At 41.4% G+C, this 26,884-nt stretch overlaps 1 protein-coding gene across 1 annotated transcript in view; it reads right to left on the bottom strand.

The window, feature by feature from the left end:
* Positions 1 to 26,606, bottom strand: part of alkal2b (ALK and LTK ligand 2b) — a 40,291-nt gene extending 13,685 nt beyond the window's left edge. The window contains exon 1 of the mRNA XM_042332761.1: positions 26,496 to 26,606. Within this exon, the coding sequence (XP_042188695.1) occupies positions 26,496 to 26,606 (111 nt within the window). The remainder of the gene's footprint in view (positions 1 to 26,495) is intronic.
* Between the last annotated feature and the right edge of the window lie 278 nt (positions 26,607 to 26,884).

A 26,884-nucleotide genomic window follows, 5' to 3' on the forward strand; every position in this document is an offset into this window, starting at 1 on the left:
AGGCCAAATGCGGAAGCCAATATGCGCACAGCAATGTCCCAAAAAGAGACATGAAGTGATGAAGTGAATGACCAATTTTATTTGAAGATTGTTGTCCAGGACACTGGGAGAAACTCTACTCTCTTATTTCAATAGCACTATTGGATCTTTAGCATCCTCGTAAACAGTCAGACAGTACTTTGGTTTAACGTCTCATCTGATAGATGGCATCTCCAACACCCCCAGCACTGAATTAGCATGTTAGCTTGGACTATATGCGTTTAAAGTTCTTTGGTAATCAGATAGCTGTCATTCAAGGAAAACATGCTGTGTCTTGCCTGTGCTATGAAATTCAATCTAGAAGATCTGCTTAGTGAATAAAACTATGCTTCTCATTTGATCCACAACCTCTGTGGATTTAAAACTCTGACTCAGAGGCAAGAGGGCAACCAGGTGGCCCAAGCTGCCATCTCATGTATTTTGTGTAAAGCTCCATAATTTCAAGACTGCCCAATTGATGGAATTCAAAGAATAAATATGTTGACTCATACTTAACCCATTAATGGGGACCAATTGGTGCCTGAACAGTGCTAGCAAATTTCTTTACCCTAAATACTAGTCTTGTCTAACTTTGCTTGTAATTTAACATGGCTTTTAATTTCCCCTCATAATCGGAATCCTATTTATTTCAGAGTAATCAGAAAGTGAGTTATAATACAATACAATTTACATTTATATAGCGCCTTTCACTTTGGGAAGATGTCTCAAAGCATTAAAGCTGCTGGCTGGGCACCCAAGCTGGGGATGGAAGCTGAGGGGTGGGAATGGGAAAGGCAGCCAAAAGCACGGTCAAAGCAGTCCGTCTTGAGATGGACGTTGAATTGTTGTGGAAGCAGGCTGAAGACCATTTTAAAAGAGATGGTTTCAGTGGCACTGACACTGATGCAGTGCAAGATATAAAACAATTCAGGCTCTACTCTGAAACAATTCCTTGCTCAAGAACTTTTATTGGTGGTTGGGTCTTTCGCGTCTCTGCCCCCACCCTCTGGAACTCCATCCCCCATTCCCTTCACCCTTTGCCTCCTTCAAGACACGCCTCAAGACCCACCTCTTCAACCGTGCCTTCGACCACCCACCTACCCTCTTTGCCCTCCACCCTCCCTGATCCCAAAGCCCGTCTCCAGCCCCTCTCCAGTCCTCATCCCAGACTGTTCAGCACCTTGGGATGTCATTCCAACGTGAAAGGTGCTTTACAAATGCAATTTTGTATTGGATTATAAAATCATGTGAGGCATTTTGAGACATCTCGACAATTTGATAAGGCACTATATCAAATGCAGGGATTAGTATTATTAATATTAATACATAATAATATATCAATACAATTTTGTTGTTGTTCTATTAACGTTTTGGGAAAAGAGAGTCCTTGGTGAAAAGGGAAATGCTGATTATTTTTCTCTCGCTCTCTATCCAAAGGTGAATAAATGTAATGAAGCAAATGTAAAGCAAAACAGATTTTCCTTTTTCTAAAAAGGTGATTTTTTTCACCTGGTGAACCTGCTCAAATACATAGCATCATAAGAAAGTGAGGAGGCAATTTAGCCCATTGAATTTGTTCTGTGCTTTTATAAGATGATAACAAATCTTCTAACACCATTTCCCTTATTTCCACTTGTCTACAAATCACTTCATGTTATGACACCTCCCGACCTCTCTGACCTGCTTACTCTGGAGTTCTGTAGCTCAGTGGTTAGAGCACTCACCTCGCAAGTGAACCTGGGTTCGATTCCTGGGCAGGACGAAGCATTGGACAAGTTTCCTTACTCCACATGCTTCTGTTTACCTAGCAGTGAGTAGATTGTTAGTCGATCAGCAGCTCGCTTTTCCGGGGGTAATAATCCCTTTAAAATAAATAAATATTTGGTCACTCAATCCACGACTCATAGTGGGACACTGCTGTGCTCGATTGGCTGCTGCATTTTGCCCACAAAATATGCAGTCACTTCACTTTACAGAATATTCTGTGAAGCACTTTTAGACACCTCAAAGACTTGATAAGGCACTATATTAAATGTAAGGATTGTTATTATTATTATTATTATTATTGTTACTCCCCACTGCACTTCCCCCCACCTCCGCTCAGTTGGCTCCGGCCTCTTGCTTGTTCCTTGTTCACTCCGCTCAACCATCTGTGTCTGTGCTTTCAGTCACTACATCTAGAACCTATAGAACTCTCTCCCCCAATCTCTCTACCTTGCCCCCATTTTCAGATAACGCCTGAAGAACTTACTCTTCAACCCTGCCTACAGTCGCCTTCTCCTTCCCCCCAACTTAGCGTCAGGCTCTGACACTGTTATATAAATGCAAGTTTCTTTTTACTAAGAATTAATTCATTTTTGTTGATTTTGGAATTATTTGTACGGAAACCTCCCACACACCACCCCCAGCAGGTTTTCAACACCACGTGCACAGTACTTGTAACTGTCAAGAGATCCATTGCTCAATTGACTACTGTAATAAAGAAAATTTGTTTCAAGAACAAATTAGATAGATTTCTGCCAGAAAGTAATATCTTGGGATATGGTATATAGTTTGGGAAGCAACATGTCAAAGGACTGCCAGGATGGTGGAAGGCGAACTAGATGGACCTTGGTCTTCTTTCGCCGAGCAACTTCTTATGTTCTTAAATGTCACTCTGTTCCTCCTTCTTTAAGAATGATGAATCCTGCTTAGTATTTATTTTACAGTATTTAGGGTGAATTCATGATATTAATACGTAATCCCGTACATAATAATATTATTATTTAATACTGTACTTTTTAAATTTGAACATCTCCGGGTCAATGGGGAATTAAAAGAGCAAAGCTGTTCTTCCATTTCCCAAACAATGATTGAAATTGGTGAGCGACAGCCATTGTAACCGAATTAGACCCTGCCACTTGAAAAGCTATTTATTGCTGTGCAACTCTGTTGTCAAGGAAACTCTTACACAGTGTTACTGTACTCTTAAATATATCAATCCTTCAATGGGTGCAAAGTTGGCTTGACATAACAAAATGGATGTCGACTTCCACAAGCAATGTTATTTCGGCAAAATAAATGGGTGAACAACCTCCAGTCAGAGGTTTTCATACATCTCAATAATTTCATCATGTGTGCACTGACAACATGCTTTGTCTCGGAAAACCATCTCTTCTGAACAAGGTCGTTTAACGTATGCAATTTGATTATCAAAAGGCAGCTGAATTCCTGTAAAAACACAAAGGAAGTGAATCACATTTGATGAGAAATCAATATTGTTTCTCAAATGCATTGCATTTAACCTTTTGATATTAATGACTTTTATTTAATTGTAAAGAAATATTTTTGGAACCATCATTTACTGACAAAAAGGAATATTTATTACCAATGCTAACGCATCTTACTAGTCATCTGTATAAACTAGTTTTGGCACCATATAACAAGATCTCTGGCACAGCATTGCTTTCTGATCGTCGAGATATCTCAAAGCATTATACAGGATAGAAATTAAGCAAAGCTTAAACAAGCATCACACCAGCATGGACTAGATGAGCTGAATGGCCTGTTTTAGTTTTGTACAGTCTATATAATTGTATATTCAGGATATCAGAAAGAAATCCAGATGTGCACATTGATCCAGGTTCCTAGGAATGTGATTTGCCCACACAAGCACTTCATACCTCAACTTCACACCTGTGCACAACTGTATTTTATAGATATAGACTGACTTGGACAAGTCATAAAGAGATAAAAAGTGAGACAGACTCAGAGAGTGCCAGAGTGAGGAAGGCAAAACATGACAAAACAGCTCATGATGCAACTTTTCTTAGATAATACCTAAGCTCATTTGTGTTTCATGTGATATCGAATTATCCACACAGTTTTCTTATCTGCAAAGAGCCGGTCCCAATTAATGTGGTTCCTTACATTAATGTGATTAATCAGTTTGGCAAATATCCCACTTTTATGTACAATGTAAAACCAAGCCCAACCATGTTTAACCAAATCAATACAAATGTTGTCAATAATTAATAATGCGTGAAATGTTTAATAAATGTAAATTGCCTGCATGCCTTCTAGCCTTGTTACTTGTTAGCAGCTAGTAGCACTTTTGCCTGAAGATCAAAAGTTGTGGGTTTAAGCCCAATGCCAGGACTTGAGGTCATCGTGCAAGTTACCACTCCATTGCAATACTTGATGCATTGTCGGAGGTACCGTCCTTTGGATGAGACATTAAACTGAGGTCCCATCTACAATAACAACAACAACTTGCATTTATATAGCGCCCTACATACGAGGTAACGTCTCGGAGTGCTTAACAGAGGCGGGGCTTGACACTGAGCCGGGGGTGGGAGGAAATGACCGTAAGCACGGTCGAAGAGGAAGATCTTCAGGCTGATCTGAAGAAGGAGGAGGAGGAGCAGGGGTAAAAGTGAGGGATTGAGGGAGAGAGTTCCAATGTTTCAGGGCATGGAGGCTGAAAGCACAGCTGCTGATGTTGGACGGGGGGGACGAAAGACAGGCAGGAAGCTGGAGCGGATGCTGTGGGTGGTGGACTGGGGAGTAAGCAAGTTGGAAAGGTAGGGAGGTGTCAAGGCGTGAAGGGATTCGGAGACAAGTGTGAGGATCTTGAAGTCAATCCGTTCTGTGATAGGGAACCAGTGGAGCCTGGTGAGGTCTGGTGTGATGGGGGTACAGAGTTTAGAGCGGGTGAGTGCACGGTTGGGAAGTTCCGAATTTGTTGAAATTAGTGGATAGTGGAACTATCTTATTCAGGATGATGTTAAAGGTTCTATGAAAGGATTCGAAAAAAGAAATAAGTTTCTCCCAGATCTTAGCCAACATTTGTCTAAGTATACCTATCATTCACTATTTGTGAGATCTTGCCATGTGCAAATTTTCTACTTCATTTGTCTACAAACACAGAATTGCTCAAAAGCAGTTTGTGAAGTTCTGTGAAATAGGCACAATATCAAATTTAAGGATTCTTTTTATTGTAAATCATTATGGGAAGTTCCAACTAGCTGATTAAAAGTAATGAAACAAGATAGTTTTGCATTTCTGTTCAATATTCTCTTCAAGATCTCTGTCCCATGTTCACATGTCAAGTTGAGCAATTATACAGCAGGAAAATAGAATGAATCCCCAGTTTATACGTAGTGATAGTAATTCACATGCCACATTTGTCACAGATCAAAGCACAATGCAAAGTTTAAGTATATTTGCCCTTTTGTTCAACCCAACCTCACAACGCCATCTCCTGTAACTTCCTAATGTGATGTTTTCATTTCCTTTTCTTATGCTCTTGAAGAGCAGAGGTGATAAAAAAAGGGCCTAACTCTACTGGCTAATCTCCTCTCTTCCTACTTCTTGTCATATTCTTCACAGCACGCAGATTGATTTTTTATTATACTCTTGAGAGAAAGGAAGCGGCCTGATGCATTTAACTGACGGGGTAAATGCATTGGCGTGAGAGGCAATGGAAATAATAAATTGTTCAGACTTTGGAAACACCCAAGACACCAATGCATTAGAGAAGCAAAAATCATGTACAGACACATTTCTAGATTTTTGTGATCATTGAGGTTTATATAGTGTTTCTTAATTTTTCCTCCTTTTTTATATTACAAACCAAACCCTAATCTGATTCTTATCAAATGTTACAGTATCTGACCCAAGAACTCGGATTACCACAGAGACTTATATGATTTTAAGATATTGCCTTATTTTGGAGTTTCCAAGCTTAGGGTTGTGTCTGGACCTGTTTGATTTTAGAACAGAGAGATCAAAAAAAAAACTGCAAATAATGATAATTTTGCATTTGATTTAGTGCCAAAATCTTCAAGACTATGGATTCAAGCCCCACGTTGGGATATGGAATTCATATAGTCTATACTGAATACTTGATTTGAATAATACACTTGAATACAATAGTGAGGGTGAGCTGGATTGTCAGAAATACCGTCCTTCTAATGAGATGGTAAATTAAGGCCTCATCTGCTGTTCAGGGGGAGATCCCATGGTACTATTCTAAAAGAGAAGGGAGTTTCTCCCGGTGTTCTGGCTGACACATCCCCCAAATAAAATTGGTCACTCACTCCAAGGTTGTTTGTGGGACATTGCGGTGTGCAAACTGGCTACTGCTTTCATCCACAAAATACACTCAGTCACACCATTTTACAATTGAATTTGTGTGCAAACCCAGCAGCCAATTTGCACACAGCAATGCCCCACAAACAGCCATGAAGTGAATGACCAATTTTATTTGAGGGATTGAAGGACAGCACATCGGGAGAAACTCCTATCTCTTTTCAAATACTCCAGTGTCACAGGATCTTTAACATGTATCTGTACAGGCAGACAAGACCTTGATTTAGCATCTCATTAATGCGTAATGGATAGTTCCCCCAGCACCACATTTTGGAGTGTCAATTATGAGCTCAAAAAGCCAATAGGGGCTTGAACTCACAACCTGCTGACCCAGAGGTGAAAGAGCTACCAACAGGGACTGGCTGACAAATATTGACATTTGGAAATAAAAACAGAGTCAATCAGCATCTGAAAGAGAATGATACGTTAGAACTCACCAGAGGCCTGACATTGCACCTAGTTTTAACCTTAGGTTCAGAATCTTATAATCTAAGATTGTGGAGAATTTTGGAAATAAACTCAAATTCAACCTTAATTTGGAAGACACTTTTCTTTCATTTCTTCTTAAGGACTATAGAAAACCCACTTCGAAATTAAAATTGTATTTAATTATTTCCCAAAATGTAGTTTGAAGGAAGAGAATTCATGAATGTGTGTGAGATATTTTTGTGTGTCGGAATAGGTGAGTATGTGAGATGTGTGATTGTGAGGCGTGTGTATGTGTGTGTATGTATGTTTGTGTATGTGTGTCTGTGTATGTATGTGTGTATGTTTGTGCGTGCGTGCATGAGTGAGTGTATGGGGTGGGTGTATGAGTTTGCGTGAGATGAGTGTGAGGTGCATGTGAGAAAGTGCTTATGATGTGTGAGGTATCTGTAAGAGAGGGAGGATGAAAGTGCAACAAATCAGAATTAACATGGTCTCCAGAAACATGTCTTATATGAAAACTAAATGCATCACAAGTCTGGAGACAAGAACATGGCTGGATTTACACATCTGATAGTTTTGCTTTGTAAGTTTGAATTGAATAGCAAAATCAGCATTGAATACATGCATTCTGGCTATCATATATGGTTATCATATTGGCACATATTATGTCAATGTGATGAAACTGTGCAAAAATTGAATTAAAATTCAAAGCACACAACCTCAAAAAGAGACCCTTTGTGGGAGAAGCATCCATTTAACGTAAAGGACCACAAGTCAATTGGAGAATAATCAATTTCCTGCTTGCTGTATGTCAGAGAAGTAGTCATTCATCACCCACGCTTCACTGATGAGTTCACTGGTGTGCAGGAGGTGGGAGAGTGTGTGTGTCTATGGAGCCCTGAAATGAACTTTGAGCAAAAAGCTAATGAGAAGGAAAAAAAAACACTTTTGTGTTCAGCTAACATCTGGAGCCACAATTTATTTAAAAACAACAAAAGGATCAGACTGTTTAAATGGGTCAACAGTCTATTAAGTGCTTTCTATTTGATATTGTGATTTATTGTGTGAATTACATTAATTTTCACACTGACTTTAGGTAAGCAGATATATATTTTTGTCTGATATCTGATGTGGAAGTCAGTAACTAGTGGACATAGGTGTAGGATAGCCATGAGAATAGAGAACATAGAAGGAATTTTTTCACCCAGAGAGAAGTTGGGATGTGGAACAGCCTGCAGAGTACAGAGTGGAATGGTGAATAGCAAGGGGATGGCAAGACCATCGTAGCTTTCAAGCGGGAAGTAGACAGGCTTATGAAAAAGAAAGGCTTGAAGAGGTATGGCGATAGGATGGGGTGGTGATACTGAAGCAATTTTCTTGTTCTGTGAGCAGGCGCAGACTTGATGGGCCGAATGGCTCCTTCTGTCAATTTCCATGTTTCTATAACCTATCACATGCTTAAGAATATCCAAGCTGGACTTTGATTCCACCCTCACAAGGAAACTTCCCCAGGTCTGACACAAAACTCTCACTCTCTCCCTAGAGGGATGCACCTGAATTACCTAAATCCAGAGAGTATTATGCACAGGATAGTGAGTGCCAAGGCTTGAGGCCCCCGGAGTGTGCATTGGGTTATTGCTGGAGTCTAACCAGCTAAAAACACATCTGGCTCTGTCTGGCAAGCTTCCTGCTGCTTGTCTAGCGAGGCTGATCCTACCTGCTAGGGCTTTTACTTGCAGGGTTAACTGGAGCTGAAGAATCCTGCCACCAGTGCTACCCTTCCAACAGTGCTATCCTTCTAAGTCCTGGCTGACCTTTCATTCATTGCCCTGGAGTACTGCATATGATATAAGTAGCTATATTATCTCGTATTAGCTTGTTAGCTTCTTTTCTGTGCAATGTTCACTTTTCAGAGAGTGTTGTTGGCATGTGACCATGTAATACAGTGTCTAAAGAAACCTAACTTTGTAGAAACTAGTGGGTAAAAATGATATCAGAAATTATAATTATCATGTCACATACCGTATTATTCCACCTAATGTTTCTACAGTACCATCATTTAAGAAAAAGCCTATTCAGTGGACTAAATTTAGAGTATTTATCTAATTATTCTTCTGAAAATCAATAATCCAACCCACTCAAAGAAAACGATTGTTTGAGGAAACATCATCTGTCTGTACAGATGATGATATTATTATTAATAATAATAATCCCTGCCGTTGATATAGCGCATTATCACGTCGTTGAGACCCCTCAAAGCGCTTCACAGATTATACCGTAAAGTGAATTGACTGCACATTTTGTGGGAGAAAAGCTTGTAGAATGATAACATTTATCCACTAACAGTTGTCATATTTTCTCAAAGAGGATCAATCCAGAGTAATTTCTTTCTAATGTGTCTCTGTTTCAAAAGAGATTTAACTGAACCTGTAATCCAGTGGTTCCTCCTTGTGTCCACGTTTCTTAATCAATTTTAAGGCTATTCAGGAAATTGTTGTAAATTTTATCCAAGCATTTATTAATGGGGTCACCTTAATATCTCCACAATGTAGACCAGCATACAAAAAGATGTCTGAAGAGATTGAAGCTCCATTTGTTCAGCATTGGCTTATTTTAAACTAAGAGATCTGCATGACTTGAGTGAGTATCAAATGTTCTGTTCAGTAGTTTTGACTACACGTCTTCAGCCCAGCTGAAAATGGATTTAGAGTGGGCTGAGGACCACTTTTCTACCCATTTGTCATTGTGCAGGCGGCCTCCAATCTTGTTTCCCTCTTCCATGTGCCTGTTCAGGTGAACGTTAAAGATCCCCTGGCACTATTTGAAAAGAGAACAAAGTTTGACCTGGTGTCCTGGCCAACAATCCCCCAAAATAAAATTGGTCACTCACTTCATTACTGTTTGTTTGACATTGCTGTGTGTAAAATGGTTGCTGCGTTCGCCTACAAACACTATTGCTACGCTTCACAGAAAAACGCGATGAAGTGCTCGAGATGTCTCAATGACATGATAAGGCATGATATCAAATGCAAGGATTATTATTATGATGGTGACAGATGTCTGCAATTTCATTCTTTCATACCCCCCCTCGTTCCTCTCAGCTCCCAGCTCTAGCTTGGATATCCAGTGCCTTGGGACATCCTTCCAATGTGAAAAGCACAATATAACTGTACATGTGTTGTTGTAGCTCAGTCCCAAAGTGAAAATTTTTGTTACTTTATTTTGGTAGATAGGTTCCATGACAAATATAAACAACACCTTAAAAATTCCTGCTTCCTGATTCTTCAAGGTAAGGAAGCTTGTTGAGGCTATATCAAATGAATCAACTCCTTCCTCCGAGTCAGTGTTTTATACAGCAGGATCCAATGCTCCACATTTCATGTAAGATGACATCTCACAGGACAGAATGCCAAGTCAGGAGTGGTGGAGGTGGAGATCAATCAGCAACAGGCCAGAGCCAGATTTGTATAGGGCCTTTCATGTCGGGAAGACCTCTCAAGGTGCTGGGCAATCAATGTTTCAGACCCGAGCTGAGGGTTGGGATCGGGGAGGGTGGAGGGCAGGGGGGAAGGAGGGTGACCGAAGGCAAAGTCGAAGAAGAGGGTCTTGAGATGGGTCTTGAAGGAGGCAATGGAGGGGATGAGGTGGAGGGACTGAGGGATAATAATAATGATAATAATCCTTGCATTTGATGTAGCGCTTTTCACGTCTTCTAGACGTCCCAAAGCGCTTCACAGAATATACTGTAAAGTGAATTGACTGTATATTTGTGGGTGAAAGTGGCAGCCAATTGCGCATAGCAATGTCCCACAAACAGTCGTGGATTGAAAATGACCAATTTATTATTGTTTTGTTTTTTTGGAGGGATTATTATTAGGCGTGTGGAGTAAGGAAACTTGCTCAAGGTTTCGCTCTGCCTAGAATTGAACTCAGATCTCTCACTTGCAAAGCGAGTGCTCTAACCACTGAGCTACAGGACTCCGGATGGAGTTCCAGAGGGTGGGGGCAGAGTGGAAGAAGGCCCACCTACCAATGGTGGGTAGGCGAAGCGGGGGATGTGAAGCAGGCCAGAGCCTGCTGAGCGGAGGGAGCGGGCAGGTTGATAGGAGTTTAGAGGGTCATAGAGATAGGGGGAGCAAGGCCATGGAGGGCTTTGAAGGTGAGGACCAGGATCTTGAACTGTATCCTCTAAGTGATGGGAAGCCAGTAGAGTGGGCGAGAATGAGTGATAGGGTGCGGGAGAGGACACGCACTGCAGAGTTCTGGATGATCCGCAGCCTATGGAGGGAGGAATTGGGGAGGACATTTGCATAGTCGAGTCTGGATGTTATGAATGTGGGTATTAGGATCCTGGTGGCCTGCGGTGTGCGACAGTGATGGAGGTGGTTGTTGATGCGGAGGTGGGGGAAGGCAGAGCGCAACGTGGCACAGATGTGAGGTAGAAAGGATACTTGAGGATCAAACAAGGCACCAAGGAGATAAGCATAAACATTGTCAAAAAGGTAGGTTTTCAACAAGGATTTAAAAACAGGTGGAGAGGAGGCAAAATGGAGGGACAGAGGGAGAAACCCTGAGAGGTTAGCAATGAGACAGTAAAGTCTCGACCATTCAATGGTTCATGTAAATATACAGTAGATATTAATTCAGAATGCAGAATTAAATGGTGTTCTTGCCTTTTGAAATTTTTATGAATGACATTGAACAATTACAGAACACCTTGACATCACTGCAAAGCCCAATCCTGTTCTACTGCATTGTCGCTATATGAAGCGCTTGCTGAGAAGAATACAACTATTGTCATCGGTTGCCATAGCTTTCTGTACATACTGGGAGACATCCATGAATCGAATGTGCAATATTTTCCCCAGCATTAAGTACTGCAAGACTAAAAAGGACAGGTGTCATCCGGGGTTATCAGGCCTATAGTATAGTTAGACATATTCCCGTTTATATCCATTTCATTAGCTCCGCCCGGACACATACTGTACGTTTCATGGACAGATGTCTATGACTTGCTCGCCAAGACACAAGTCTAAATCATAAACATACCTCCGAAACCATATTCTCAGAGTATCAAACAAAAGACTCAGTCTACATATTCAACACCTCCACCGCACCAAAGGTACTGTCTGGATCTAGTAGGATGATAAAGGGATCAGCATATGGACAAGCTGTAAGATGCTAATGACCAAAGTAACCTTGTGTTCCAAAGATTCCTACTTCCTGATTCTTGAAGGCAGGGAAGGTCTTCCAGGGCCCTGCTGCTGACAGCACAGCCAGTCTGGCTCATCGGCAGGACCTAGAAGGGCAACCAGTCACTAGGAGAAGGGAGTCATCCCACTCAGCTCATGTTAACCCTGCAAGCTAAAGCCCTAATGGGTAGGGCTAGCTGGACAAGCGGCGGGAAAGCTGGCCAGACAGCAATATCAATGGCAAGCTATGTGGTTTAGCTGGTTAGACTCCAGCAGTTACCCCAACGCACATTCTGGGGCAAATGGAATGTTGGCCTTTATTTCAGGGCACCTGGAATACAAAGGGGAAGAAATGATGCTTCAGCTGCACAGAGTGTTAGTCCGACTCCATCTGGAGACTGCATTCAGTTTTGGGCATCACACCTCAGGAAAGATATATGGCCCTGGAGGGGTGCAGCGCAGGTTCACCAGCATGTTACCAGGCCTAAAATGGTTAAGTTACAAGGAAAGGCTGCGTACACTTAGATTGTATTCCCTTGAGTTTACAAGGTTGAAGGGTGATTTGATTGAGGTATTTAAGATGATAAAGGGGTTTGTTAGGGTAGATAGAGGGAAGCTGTTTCCTCTGATGGGGGAATCCAAAACAAGGAAGCATAGCCTCAAAATTAGAACCAGGCCATTTAAGAGTGAAATCAGGAAGCATTTTGTCACTCAAAGGGTGGTAGAAATCTAGAATTCTCTCCCACAAAAGGCCACACTGGATCCATCCACACCTTCAAGAGTGAGGTTGATAGATTTTTGGTAGGTCAGGCTATTAAGGGATATGGGAAGAAAGCGGGAAATTGGAATTGGAAGGGTTAGTTAAGGTATAAATCAGCCATGATCTAATTAAATGGCGGAACAGGCTCGAAGGGCTGAATGGCCTCCTCCTGTTCTTATGTTTCTATGTTCCTATGGTCCCCAAGTCTTGACTCTTGCCAACCTGCGCCTAATACTTTCCAGAATTAGTCAGCAGGATGCGTCTCTCCAGGGAGAGAGTGTGCATTTCATTCTAACAATCTATCTCTGAGATTTCCATGTGTAGATGGGATGCATTGGTTTGGTTTGGATACTCTTAAGCATGGTGATGGGTTTCCGCACGTGTCAGACTCCCAGCTGACCAAAAAAAAAGGTAAGGCAGATCATCGAGGCTAAATATATGCATATATATTCTTCCCCATTCAAAGTGGCCTCAGAGTCAGTGTTTTATACAGGATGGTATAAAAAGGCAAGAATCAATGTCTTCATGATTGGCAAAGATACACCCATCAGCTGTACAGATAGCAGTAATTAGCCCAGCTGTCTGCAGTTTGCACAGTTGGTAATCCAACAAGTAGGATAACTTGATCTTATGTCTATACTATTTTTATCGAGTCCATTTAAGGTGTCAAAAAGGAATTTGAGTATAGTTGTTCTACATGCATATATGTTGTTCCCCATTCAAAGTGGCCTATAATAATCCTGACATTTGATATAGCGCTTGTCACGTCTTCTAGACGTCTCAAAGCGCTTCACAAAATATACCGTAAAGTGAATTGACTGTATATTTGTGGGCGAATTGATTGTGGTATTTGTGGGCCTATACCACAATGAGATAACTAGCCAAATTTCAGTTAAAACACTCAAGAATGTTATTAAATAAATAATTTTTTAAATCCTACATCCTACTCTGCATTTGTTCATCAAATAGAATTTCTCATCAAATAGGTGTTTTAATTTCCCTGTGAATGTGCTACAAATCTGTAACTAACTATCCTGCTTGAAGGGGAGGTAGGTAGGGTTTCCTTTAAGCTGAAATGGCTGCAAGGTGACATGCTTAGCAGCAGAATATTGAAATTCAGTCAACTCTTTATGGCAGTCTGAGTCATCCAGTTCCTAAGCCTTACTGCAGTATTCCAGGGCACGACTGATGACAGACCAACCAGCCTAGTAGGAGTGGCAGATTGGTCCCTGAGGACAGGGATTCTTCCCACTCAACTCCTGATAATCCTGCAAACCATTGCCCTAATTGGTAGGGTGCTCACTAGCCGGAAAAGTATCAGGAAGTGTGCCAAACAGTGCTCTCAATGGCAAACTATGTGTTTTTAGCTAGTTAAACTCTAGGAGCACACTCCAGGGACCCCAAGACTAGGCTCTTGACAACCCATGCCTAATCCTGTCTGGAATTAGGTAAGCAAGGTGTATCCCTCCAGAGAGAGAGTACACATTCTATTCCACAGGGAGATTTCCATGTGTAGTTGGTATACATACGTGAAACTCAGCCTTGTTTGGATACTCTTATGATGGGTTTCCAAATGTGTCAGGCACCTAGCTGACAAAAACAAGAACTTGCATTTATATAGTGGACTTCATGTGGGATAGCGTCTCAGAGTGCTTAACAGTGGCAGAGTCTGACACCGAGACAGGGAGAAAGAGGAGGTGACTGTAGGCACAATCGAAGAGGAAGGTCTTCAGATGTGATTTGAAGACAGGGAAAGAGGAGGCAAGGTGGAAGTAATGAGGCAAATCTGGCAACCAACAGCTATTTTAAGCAAGGAGAAATAGAATGTTTTCAGGATGGCTTTAAATGAAGAGAAACCCTTTTAGCAAGTTTGACTCTCTCAATGCGTTAAGAATAGGAATACACTGGAATAGCATCATGTGTATCCCAACCGTCCCCTGGACAAACAAAACACATTCCAGCTGTGGATCTCCGAAACTCCACACAAGTGTGCAATCAATGGGAAAAGCACAAATTACACTTTAGTTTACAGTTTTTTCCCTTTGTCTGCCTGAGGCAGTGACTCACTTAGCCATTGAGGGAGTTCGTAAATAACACTTAACTGACATTGCTACATAAACATTGATAAAAATAGTCATGTGTTTACACTGTTATTAGTGCACTTGGTCTCTTTTGAGTGTAATTAGGGATTGTCTCTTTCAGCCCAGCTCTGAATATTCCTACGGTACGTATATACACTAACATTCAGGCAAAAGTTAGGAGACAAATTCATCTTATTTTGAGGGAGTAATCAGAAAACAAACTTTCACTTTGTCGCTTTCATTGATTTAAGGCATAATCTTAAAATCAAGACAGGTAACAGAAAACAGAAAAAAGTAAGCTGAAGGCACCACATACATATTGAGTCTGGAAAGTCATAGGATTCATTCAGGAACTGGATTCTGTACTAACCGATTCAATTATCTTTTTTGGGAGGTCAGCCTGGGCTCCTACATATGTGGAAACCTATGAACATGGTTTGATGCATGCATACAAACATACATTTTTTTTCCTTGAATGTAACATGCACTCTCTGCTTGGAGAGACACCTTGATTGCTAAATCCAGGGAGAGTGTTAGTTGCAGGTTACAATTCACTGAAAAAAAATCGTTAACAAAATTGCAACTTTCAATGCTGTCAAAATGTGTTTCGTAGCAAGCAATTTGACTGCAACCTTTTGCCAGACCATTCAAGGTTTTTCACCACTGAGAAATGGCTCAAAAACCAAACATCATATCTGGTCGCAACTTTGAAGACAATTCAATCAAAGATTTGAGCCATGCAGAGATGCCGCAGACATAACTGAGAAGGTGGATGGAAACCCAACAATCTATCACATATTTCTCTGTGGAATCATACTTTAGACTTAACACCTTGCAGTTTGAGAACAATGTAAATAAAAATGTTTTAAAAACAAAGCAATGTAAAAATTAATCTGTGAAAAGATGTATCATCAGCAGAAGGTATAAGGAAATGGGATCGTTTTTAATTAACATGTCAATAGGACAAATTCACTAAACTTAGCAAACCGAGCAGAACTCTGCTTCGCCCATATGAACGATTTCACCACATGGAGTTCACAGATAAAATAATCCCTAAAGAGATACAGCATATTATCACTTAAACTCACAGAGATGCACATATATGTATATGCTTAAAAAAACATAGTTATATTCTTCGCACAAAGAATTATCTTTCACTTAACCTCCTATCAAACCCTACCATAAAAAGTGATCATTTGGTGTATAAGGTGTCAGCCTGGCTCAGCTGGGAGCACTTTCCTCTCTGAATCAGATGGTTAAGGGCTCCAGCCCTATTTCTCAAGTAGCGGCTTTAAGCTCTTAATCGACCCCGACACTGCAACACACAGCTAGTGGAGCAATACATTGCTGGAGGCTTCAGAATGAGACATTGAACCGAGGGCTGTCTGCCTGTTCAGGTGGATGTTAAAAATCCCATAACACTAGCGAAAGAGAGTAACAATCCTCCAGATTAAATGCTCATTCGTTTCATGGCTGTTTGCAGGACGTTGCATTGCACAAATTGGCTGCCATGATGGCTTGCAAATAACCAGTTTCTACACTTTACCGTTAATCCTGTGAAGCATTTTGAGATGTTTTGTCGATGTGATATATCAAAAACAATGATTATTATTATACATTGAAGAAACGTTTATTCGTATTAACCCTTAAGTGCACCCTTCTCAGCACAGCAGATGTTCCCATCCACAGATCACCTCCAGTCATTAACTTTATTACATACATTCCTATTTTGCTGACACTGTTAATTTGGCTTTTGGCTCAACCATTTACTAAAATGTTGTTAAGATTTTATTCTATTGTACTTAAATTTATGTGTAAAATTATATTGATTAATGTAATTGATTATGCACCATGTTTTAATGTTTGATTTCTGATTGGAAATAAATATAAGCCTATGCTTTGCTTTTTTCACTCCCCTCCTCGCTGCCCGACATAGGCTGAAATTTGCCTGATGGCAGCTATGTAGTAGGAGTCAATTCCTGTACGTCTCTGGCACAGGGAAAACAAGGTACAGATGGGAAAGTCAGTTGTGACGTCAGGCAAAGGTAAATTTACTCGAAATGAAATTAATAATTGATTAAGATTTAATTATTAACTATATTTTTGATTACCATTGCACTCTTAGTAAATATTAATGATGTTCTGGGCTCCAAATGTGAGATTCACTTGGCATAGTTCCATTTAATAAACTAAGGTTCACCAAACCTAATAGCAGATCAGAGGTGCACTTAAGTGTAAGTCATTGCCACTATTGTGTTGTATCTCCTGTTATTGCTTGTCTTTCTTTGAGCTACTGGGATGACCATAGTGTATTTCTGACCAGTATCACTGTGTCATGTGATGGAAGTTAACTATTGACGCATTTGATATCGCGCCTTTCACATCAGGAGCACATCTCGAAGCGCTTCACAGGATAAACTGTGAAGTTTAGTGTCATGGGCTTCGTGGGAGAACGCAGCCGCCAATGAAATATATGACCAATTTTATTTGAGGGATTGTTGGGCATGACACCAGGAGAAACTCCATTCTTTCTTTGAATAGTGCCCTGGGATTCTTCACATCCACCTAAACAGTCAGACAGGATCTTGGGTTAACTTTTCACCCAAAGGATGGCACCTCCGTCCAAAAATACCATTTCCTAGTTGCTGGTTGAGTTTTACTTGGCCATGACGAGAGGTGATAACGGGGACAGGGGAAGGGGTTGTGGTGAGGACATTGGAAGAAAGAAATGCATTGTTCATGAGTAAAACATATGGTTCCTATCCTTTGTCATACAAGGCAGGATCCGTAATACCTTTGATAAGTTACAGCTACATGTTCATTATAAAGATCTCTGGAGATTTGCAAATGTTATTCCCCTGTACAAAATGGGATGGAAGGATAAACCCGGGAACTGCAGGCCAGTCAGCCTAATGTTAGTAGTGGGGAAACTTCTAGAGACCATAAACCAGGACAAAATAAATTTTCACTTAGAAAAATAAGGGTTAATAAAGGACAGCCAACACTGATTTGTTAAAGGCAAATCACGTCTAACAAATCTGATATGAGTTTTTTGGTGAAGTAACAGAGAGAGTGGATGAAAGGTAGTGCAATTGATGTAGTTTATATGGATTTTCAAAAGGCGTTTGATAAAGTGCCACATAAGAGACGTGTAAGCAAAATAGAAGTCCATGGTATTAAAGGTATAGTGGCAGCATGGATACAGAACTGGCTGGGAGACAGAAAGCAGAGAGTGGTGGTGAACAGTTGTTTTTCTGACTGGAGGGAAGTGTTCAGTGGTGTTGCCCATCTCTCTGCCTTCCCTCACCCTTACACCGCCCATGCTTGGGCCCCAACTCCTGACTGTGCAGCGCTTTGGGACGTCCTCCCGACGTGAAAAGTGCTCTATAAATTAATTTTTTTTGTTGTTGCTGTAATTATTATAATATAACAAACACTCACATAAATGTGTATACAGTAAAAGAAGAAAGAACCCCTAAGTAGCACCCCAGTAAAACCTTCCTTCTCTTATTGAATAGTGCCATAGGATCTTTAATGTCCACCTGGCCAGGACATCAATTTAATGTTTCATCCTAAGGACAACACCTGTGACAATGCAGCACGTTTCCAGCACTGCATTTGCATTTATCCTCCATCTTCATAGTACTCCCAACTTTAAAAAAATGTAACAGATTTGCAGGAATGAGAAAACATCATCTAATCTTCTTCCAGAAAAGACCAACAGCAGATATTCTGTTTGAACACAAAGCAGCCTTCCCAAAGACAAGCTCTGCTTTCCTAATCCCTTGGAGGTTGGCAAGTGTTCACACCAGAGTGTGCATTGGGGTACTACTGGAGTTTAGCCAGCTAAAGCTGTGTAGTTTGTAATTGAAAGCAATGCCTGGGACGATTCCCATTGAATTCCACTACTTGCCCCGTTTGGACCACCCGCAGTGTAGGAGAAAATGGATGGAGAGGTCAGAGTGCGAGTGGGAGGGAGAGTTGAAGTGGCAAGAAACCGGAAACTCAGGGTCGTGCTTGCGGCCAGAATGGAGGTTTAGCAAATCGGTCACTCAATCTGCGATTCGTCCCCCAAGCACATCATAAGCAGCAAATAACAAGGAAAACTGGTTGACTTCTTTGCCCTCCCTATCCCTGGGGTTAATGGTGCTTAAATATTGTATATTGCACTTCATCTCCGATGATGACTGCTAGTCCGTTTAGATCAGTTGTAACAGAGGTCAATGTCACTGAAAATACCTTGCATCCACATCTTAGGTTATAAATGAGTTCAGGTACACAATACTGCCTAAACCTAAAACATAAGAACTGAAGAACATAAGAATTTGCTAGGCGAAAGAGGACCAAGGTTCATTCAGTATGCCTTCCACCATCCTGGCAGTCGCATGACATGTCATACCCCAAACTATATATTGTATCCCGAGATATTATTTCCTAACAGAAATTTATCTAATTACTCTACCTAATAAATCTACCTAATCTAACCTTTCTAGAAACAGCATCCTTTAATTAGAGTGATCAGATGTATACTTATTTCAAAGTGAACTGTACAAGTAGCACATCCAGAGATGTAGATCTGCAGAGCTGAAATTCTAGAGCTGTTTTTGACAATATTTTGAAGAAATTGTTTTGGTTTCAGATAGGCTTACAAGAAATTTAAATAAATTGTTTTTAATGCACCACAATAGGAAAATCCCAGTAAACTATTCCTTGAGAGTATTACTTTTATTCTGAAGACTTACAATGATACAAGGGTTTGGGAAATTTACTCTCACTTATTTATTGATTTATCATGCACAAAACACATAGTCACTACACTTCACAGTAAATACCGTAAAGTGCTTATAGACAGCCTCCCGATGGGAAAGGCAGTGTATCAAACGCAAGGATTATTATTGTTATTATTTATTCTTTTTGAAAATATTTCCCGCTAAATAATTAACTTCTCCATTTCCGCTAATGTTGTAGGATAGAACTAGATACATGCAGTTCTCAGGAGACTTGAAATTGCTCCTCACTGCAAATCTACTGAATGGAAAGACAGCCCGGAACCAACGTGATCTATTTTAGGTGAGCTTGAATAAGGTATTTCGACCCACTGAAATAAACCAAGGTCTCTAACTCAGTGATTTTCCATGATGCAAAAGGTCTTTTATAAATTCTACAATCAGCAGCATTTAAACCCATAACAACAAAACACTTCATAGGTGCAGTATTCACAGGCATTGTACTACATTATCATAGATGTCATAAGGCGCAATACCAAATGCAAGGATTATAATTATTATTATTACATAGCAACAGTGGAGATTTGTAGGCAAATGCAGCAGATGACAAATAGTGAATGACCAATCAATTTATCTGGAGGATTGTTGGTTCAGAAACAATCCCCATAATTCTCTGCAAGTCATATCATGGGACCTTTAATATCCCTGTAAACAATCAGACAGGATAGAATAATATAGCTCTACCTCTGAACTGGGGTGTCAGCTTGGACTATGAGCTCAAATGCTAATGTGGGGTTTTGTACCTAAACCTCCTAATTCAGAGGGTGCGGGGGTGAGAGTACGACCCACTAGGCTAATCTGGTACTTTACCTGTGAATAGTGTTTTGGTGTGAAAACTCAGTCCAAGTCCAAGTTGAGCAACTTTTACTTTGATCCATACAATTACAATAATATGCTAAAATACCAAGAGGCATAACTGCAGCTGTGGTGCAATGCTTACATTAATTCTAATGTCCGTGCAACTAAGTGCTCTGAGACACCTCCTGCTATATAAACTCAGGTCGTCGTTGCTGTTACACTAATATTTTAGCATACACTTAGGTGGGAAATGAATGTAACACCAAATGCACCAATTAAAAAGATCTGCTGTCAGTGTAGGCGTTTTCTTAAAGGGCAATTTGCACGCATTAGCCTAAAAGATGCCTGGAATCTGATTAGTCTGTAGGAGAAAGGCATTCACCCCTCCCCCAATCCCCTAACCCCAAGGCACCCCCTCTTCACTGCATAGTGTTTTATTTGGAAGAGTTTTTAGGATAGAAATCATTCCAAGAAATGCATCTATCTTGGTCCAATTAGATCTACTTGCTTCTTTGATTATCATGTAAAACCTTTAGGTAGCTCATTCAGTAAAGTTAAAATTTTTCACTTTGACAAGGGATGAATCCAATTATAAACAATGCCAAAGCAGTTCTCAATATAGTTCAAACTTTCTGATAAACACACAAAGGCATGTTGATATATTTATTTACAATAATAGGTGTCAGCTGGCTCTTGCCTGTGAGGCACCACACCTCACCCTTGGTTAAGGAAAGGAATGGAAATAATAAAGAAACGGAATGTGTTCATGAATATCCAAATCTCACTCCATATCATTAACAAAGGGAGCGTACAGATTCGACTGGAAAGAGATTGGCATTGATCAATGAATATCCTGGTGGAGTGGGGTACTGTAGCATATTGGTTAAAGCACTCGCCTCACAAGCGAGAGGACCTGGATTCAATTCCCGCACCTTAAGAAAGTTTCCTTACTCCACACACCTCTGTTTACCTAGCAGTAAGTAGGAAACTGTTGTTACTCGAATGGCAGATTGCTTTCCAGAAGTAATAATTCTTTAATAATCCTTTAAGCAAAAATAATAATTTGGTCAGTCAATCCAAGTCTGTGGGACACTGTTAACTACTGCGTTTCGCACCCAAAATATACAGTCAATTCACTTTACAGTATGTCATGTGAAGTGCTTTGAGATGTTTCAATGATGCTATATCAAATGCAACGATTATTATTATCTGGTTAGTGGAATGATTTGTAACCCCATGCTTATCAAATGCAAGGATAATTATTAGTAAATAGCAATCAAATAGTTATGCAAAGATGGTTTACTGTTTGCCCTTTGGGTCTCCAAAATCAGTTCTGGAATGTGGTCAGAGAAACAGTTCTGGATCATTATGGGCAAAGTAACAGGACATATTCTGATGTCAGGAATAAAAGTACAACCTGTTAACAGTTACTATTACACAGAGGTCATTCTTTATGAATTCCTGGCAGCTGCAAGTCAGCTGAACTTCTAGGCTACGTAAAACACCTCTTGTTGGTCAAGAATTCAACAACAACAACAACAACAAGATTCCATTTATAAAGCGCCTTTCACGTCAGGAGGACGTCCCAAGGCGCTGCACAGTTGGGTCATGACCCGAGCAGGGGGAAATGGTCAGGGTGAGGGGAGGGAAGGGAGGGAGCGAGGAGGGGGGAAATGGTCAGGGTGAGGGGAGGGAAGGGAGGGAGCGAGGAGGGGGAAGAGAGTCGAGAGGGGAGCTGAAGGCTCGGTCAAAGAGAAGTGTGGTATAAAGCTGGTAAATTATTTATGAGTGACGCTTTTACTGAAAAATAAACAAAGATGACGTCAGTCATCTTTACACTTTCGTAGGCTAAGGATGTTGTCAAGTGATGACTTATTTTTTGTAAACTATTTCACCCATCACTTTTTCTCTGTAAAGTACTCATCATATCACTTACCCCTGTTCTTTCTAAAAGACTAACATTTGGGCTTGGCGTATTCGGATTTGAGAATATGTACACTGTATTTTTCTACAGCTTTGACATCCCTGCTGTAAAATAGGTTGCCAGCCTAGCTCAGTTCGTAGCCTTTGAGCCACAAGGTTATGGTTTCCAAGCCCAATATTGTTCTTTGGAAATCACAGTATAAGCTGCCACTCCATTGCAGTGCTAGGAGAACACTGCATTGTTATAAGTGACTTGCTTGGAAAGATATGTTTAACTGCTTGTTCAGGTGCATGTGACAGATCCTATGGCACTCGCCAAAAATAAAAGGCACTTTCTCCCGGTACCCTGGACAATACCGGTGGATAAAATTGATGATTCACATCCTGACTGTTTATAATAAATCATAATAATAATCCTTGCATTTGATATAGCGCTTTTCACGGCTTCTAGCCCTTCACAGAATATACTGTAAAGTATATTATGGTATATTGCTGTGCGCAAATTGAAAGGTTTATGAGTTATTAGATTTATCTAGATATGTTCTATATTTTATAGCAGTTTTGAACTTGGAAATTGTTGAATTCAGTTTTAGCTTTGAAGATGCAAGTTTCAAAAGAAGCTCATAGAAAAACAGCTCCAAAATTAAGGCTGTGTTTAAGAACTTGACAAATTCTGGATACTCTTGGAATGCTAAGAAAATATAATAAATCTAGACTCAGGTGGAATTTCTACTCCGAAAAGGCCAATCCATCTTCGTTCCCCATCTTACTGACATTTAGTGGTGACATTTTGAGTTTCTATGCCCTGTCCATGAGTCATTTTGTCTTTTTTCTGCAGATGTTTTTCTTTCTGTGGATGTTAATACAATGGTCTGACAGAACTCAGAGTTCTGAAAGAACATGATTCTAAAACCACAGCTACTTCTTGATTAAATAATAATAGTAGTCCTTGCATTTGATATAGGAGCTTATCACATCATTCAGATGACTCAAAACACTTCACAAAATATACTGTAAAGTGGATTGACTGTGTATTTTGTGGGTGAAACCCGATATTAATCCCAAAAGGAGCAGGGTAAGTGAAATTTCACTTTTTACGACAGCATCCAATGATAGGGCAGTATGGAGGTCAACTTGCAGTGATTCTTGTGAGAAGTTGCAGGGTATCATCTGGCCCACAGGAGCTCTGCTCTGACACAATCTACTTTGTGTTACTGGTGTTCCTGTGAGTATAAGTGAAGCACTTCCACTTACTGGCAGAAGTTGCTATTTGTAACTCAGAGTTTTTATCGGTAATAACAATAATCCTTGTATTTGATATAGACGTCTCAAAGCCCTTCACAGAATATACTGTAAAGTGAATCGACTGTATCTTTTGTGGACGGAACATGACAGTCAATTGCGCACAGCAGTGTCTCACCATCAGTCATGGATTGAGTGACTATTATTATTGATACACATGAGGGGAATAGAGGGGTATTGGAGAGGGGATAAGAAGGTGTAAGGGCTTGTGTGGAGTATAAATACTGGCATGGACTAGCTGGGCCAAATGGCCTGTTTTTGTGCTGTAACGTTCTATGCAATTCTATGAATAGAGTAAATATGGTACATAAAGCACATAGAGCAGAAAGCCCTTGATGTTTTTCAGCTACATTTACCTCTAGTTTCTCTCCTGGCTCTCTCTAGAAACAGTCTCTGTGAAATTCGTGTTCCCATGACTGTTTGGTTTCGAACCTCTGACAGAAATTTTCTTTTTCAAAAAATAAATAAAAATGTTTTAAACAAACAATTTTTTAAAATAAAAAGTATACAATAGGTTCCAAACAGATTTACTTTTGTTTGTTTCATGCTCTATATAGTGAGTAATGGCTTTCAGCGAGACGTTTCTCAGCTCTGTGAATTGTCCTGCTGGTATGAGCATCGTGAAAGAGGAAACAGAAATTAAGAAAAAGGGAGTGGGGGGGATAAATAATGTTCACCACTACCACTCGAGGCTACTTCAGCAATGTTGGAGGAAGATTTGACAAAGTAATAAAATGCAATTTACATTTATGTAGCACCTTTCACATCGGGAGAACGTCTCAAAGTGCTTAACAATGCTGTACCAGCAACCGAGCTGCGGGATGGGACCTGAGTGGAGTGGGAAGAGGAAAGATGAAGGAAAGGGTGGTCAAAGAGGTATGTTTTGAGACATGCCTTGAATGAGAGGCGAGAGGGAGGAATTCACAGGGACTCTTGGATGGAAATCCAGAGAGCAAGAGCAGAATGACTGAAACCCACTTACAACAACAACAACAACAAAAAAATTACATTTGTAAAGTGCTTTTCATTGGGAGGATGTCTCTGAACAGTCAGGGATCAGGACTCAAGCATGAGGGGCAAGATTGGGATTAGGAAGGGCAGAGGAGTTAGGAGGGCGTCTGAAGGCAAGTTCAAAAACGATGGTCTTGAGTCGTGCCTTGAAGGAGGCAAGAGACAGAACAAGGCAAAGGGATTGTGGGATGGAATTCCAAAGAGTGAGGGCAGAGAGGCTGAAAGCCCAGCCACCAATGGTAGGGCTGGTAGGGCGGAAGACCTGGAGGAGGCTGGAGTCTGCTGAGCAGAGGGAGTGGACAGGTTGATAAGGGGTCAGCAGGTCAGAGATGTAGGAAGGGGCAAGAGTATAGAGGGCCTTGAAAGTGAGGAGAAGGATTTTGAATTCTATCCTCTGAGGAATGGGGAGCCAGTGGAGCTGGACGAGGGTGGGGGTGATGGGGCCACGGAGCCTGGTGAGGGAGAGGACATGAGCTGCAGGGTTCTGGATGATCTGCAGCTTGTGAAGGGAAGAGTTGGGGAGGCTGGCAATGAGGGAGTTTCCGTAGTCTAGCCTTGAGGTGATGAAGGCATGTATGAGGGTTTCGGTGGCCTGAGGGGTGAGGCAGGGCGGAGACAGGCAATATTGCAGAGGTGGGGGAAGGCAGAGTGGGCCATGGCGCAGGGAGAAAGGACAGTTGAGGGTCAAACAAGATGCCAAGGTTCCTAACTGGCTTGTTGAGGTGGAATGTGCACCGTGAATGCTGATGCTGCCAGTGCCTGAGGTCTAGAGGCGCTGGCGCAAACCAATCAGGAGAGCCTCGGTCTTGCTGACATTCAGCTGTAGAAAGTTAGCCCTCATCCAGAACTTACTATCAGACAGACATTCTGTCAGAACATCAGTTGTCCTGGAATCGAGGGTGGAGGCAGAGAGATAGATAGAGTTGGGTATCATCCACATACGTGTGGCGGTTGACCCCATGTCTGTGGATGATGTCACCAAGGGGGAGCATGTACAGGTTGAAGAGGAGGGGACCGAGGACAGAGCCTTGAGGAACACCACGCAAGACTGTGCGGGAACTGTAAGAGAAACCATTGGCAGAGAGAAGTTGGAGACTGTGTGAAAGATAAGACTTGAACCATTCAAGGACAGAACCTTGAAGATTGAGGTGAGAGGAGAGGTGGTGGAGGAGGATGGAGTGATCCAAGGTATCAAAGGCAGCAGAGATGTCGAGGAGGACGAAGAGACAATGGGAGCCCTGGTCACAGATGAACAAATTGTCATTTGTCACCTTGACCAGAGCAGTTGGTCACAGCATGTAAACCCAGTTGAAAGGGCTCATGAAGGGAGAAGTAGGAGAGGAATGAGCGAAGCTGGGAAGCAACAACTCTTTCAAGGACTTTGGAAAGAAAAGGGAAGTCAGAGATGGTCCGGTAGTTAGAAGGCAGGGATGGGTCCAGGGAAGGTTTTTTCAGAGCGGGAGTCATTATAGCTGTTTTTAGGTGATGGGAACAGTGCCGGATGAAAGGGAGAGATTGATGGTGTCAGAGAGTAGAGGGGCAAGGAGGTGGAAATGGGGTCAAGGGAGCAGGTGGTGTGTTTCATGGTGGAAATGGTGAAACAATTTAAAAACAATAATAAATTGGTCACTTCAATCCATGACTGTTTGTGGGACACCACTGTGTGGAATTGGTTGCCGCGTTTCTCCCACAAATATACAGTCAATTCACTTTACAGTATATTCTGGGAAGCGCTTTGAGAGGTCTGGAAGATGTGAAAAGCACTATATCAAATGCAAGGATTATTATTATAATTTGTGTATAATGGTGGTGATGAGAGAGGAGGGGAGACAGGTTTGAAAATGTCGAGGGAGGGATGGGTAGGGGTCGGAGTGTGGGGGGCAGATGGGGAGGGAGAGGTGGTTGGGAAGGTGGAGGCAGCTGAATGGATCCCCTCGATTTTGGACTCGAAGAAATCCAGCATCTCCTCACAGTCAGAGCTTGAGTAGTGAATGGGTGAGGCATGGGAGGGTGGATGGAGGAGACAGTTGATGGTGGAGAATAGGAGCTTGGGGTTGATTACCTTGGAGTACAAGAATGATTTAGCATAGGTGATGGCGGAGCAGTACGTTTTGATGTTGTCCAGCCAGATCTGGACCATTAGATCAGACTTGAGCCGTTCAGTGGCCCCCATCTGGCCCTTGAGGGAGTGGAGATGGCTGGTCTACCAGGGTGAGGTTTGTGAGTAGCAGGCAGTTTGGAAAGTGAGGGAGGCAAGGGCATCAAGAGTGGTGGAGAGGGAGTTGTGGACGAGAGTGAGCAAGGAGCATAAATCAGTGCTGGAAGTAGACCAGAATGGGAAGAGTTCAGATAACTACAGGGCAGCGGAGAGGAATTGCGGGGAGATATTTTCCAGGAGCGATAGGAGATGGCGGTGGGACCAATGGTGGGACGGATATAATAATAATAATA

The sequence above is a fragment of the Callorhinchus milii genome, unplaced genomic scaffold (assembly GCF_018977255.1).
Source record: "Callorhinchus milii isolate IMCB2004 unplaced genomic scaffold, IMCB_Cmil_1.0 Scaffold3, whole genome shotgun sequence".
Lineage (NCBI taxonomy): Eukaryota > Metazoa > Chordata > Chondrichthyes > Chimaeriformes > Callorhinchidae > Callorhinchus > Callorhinchus milii.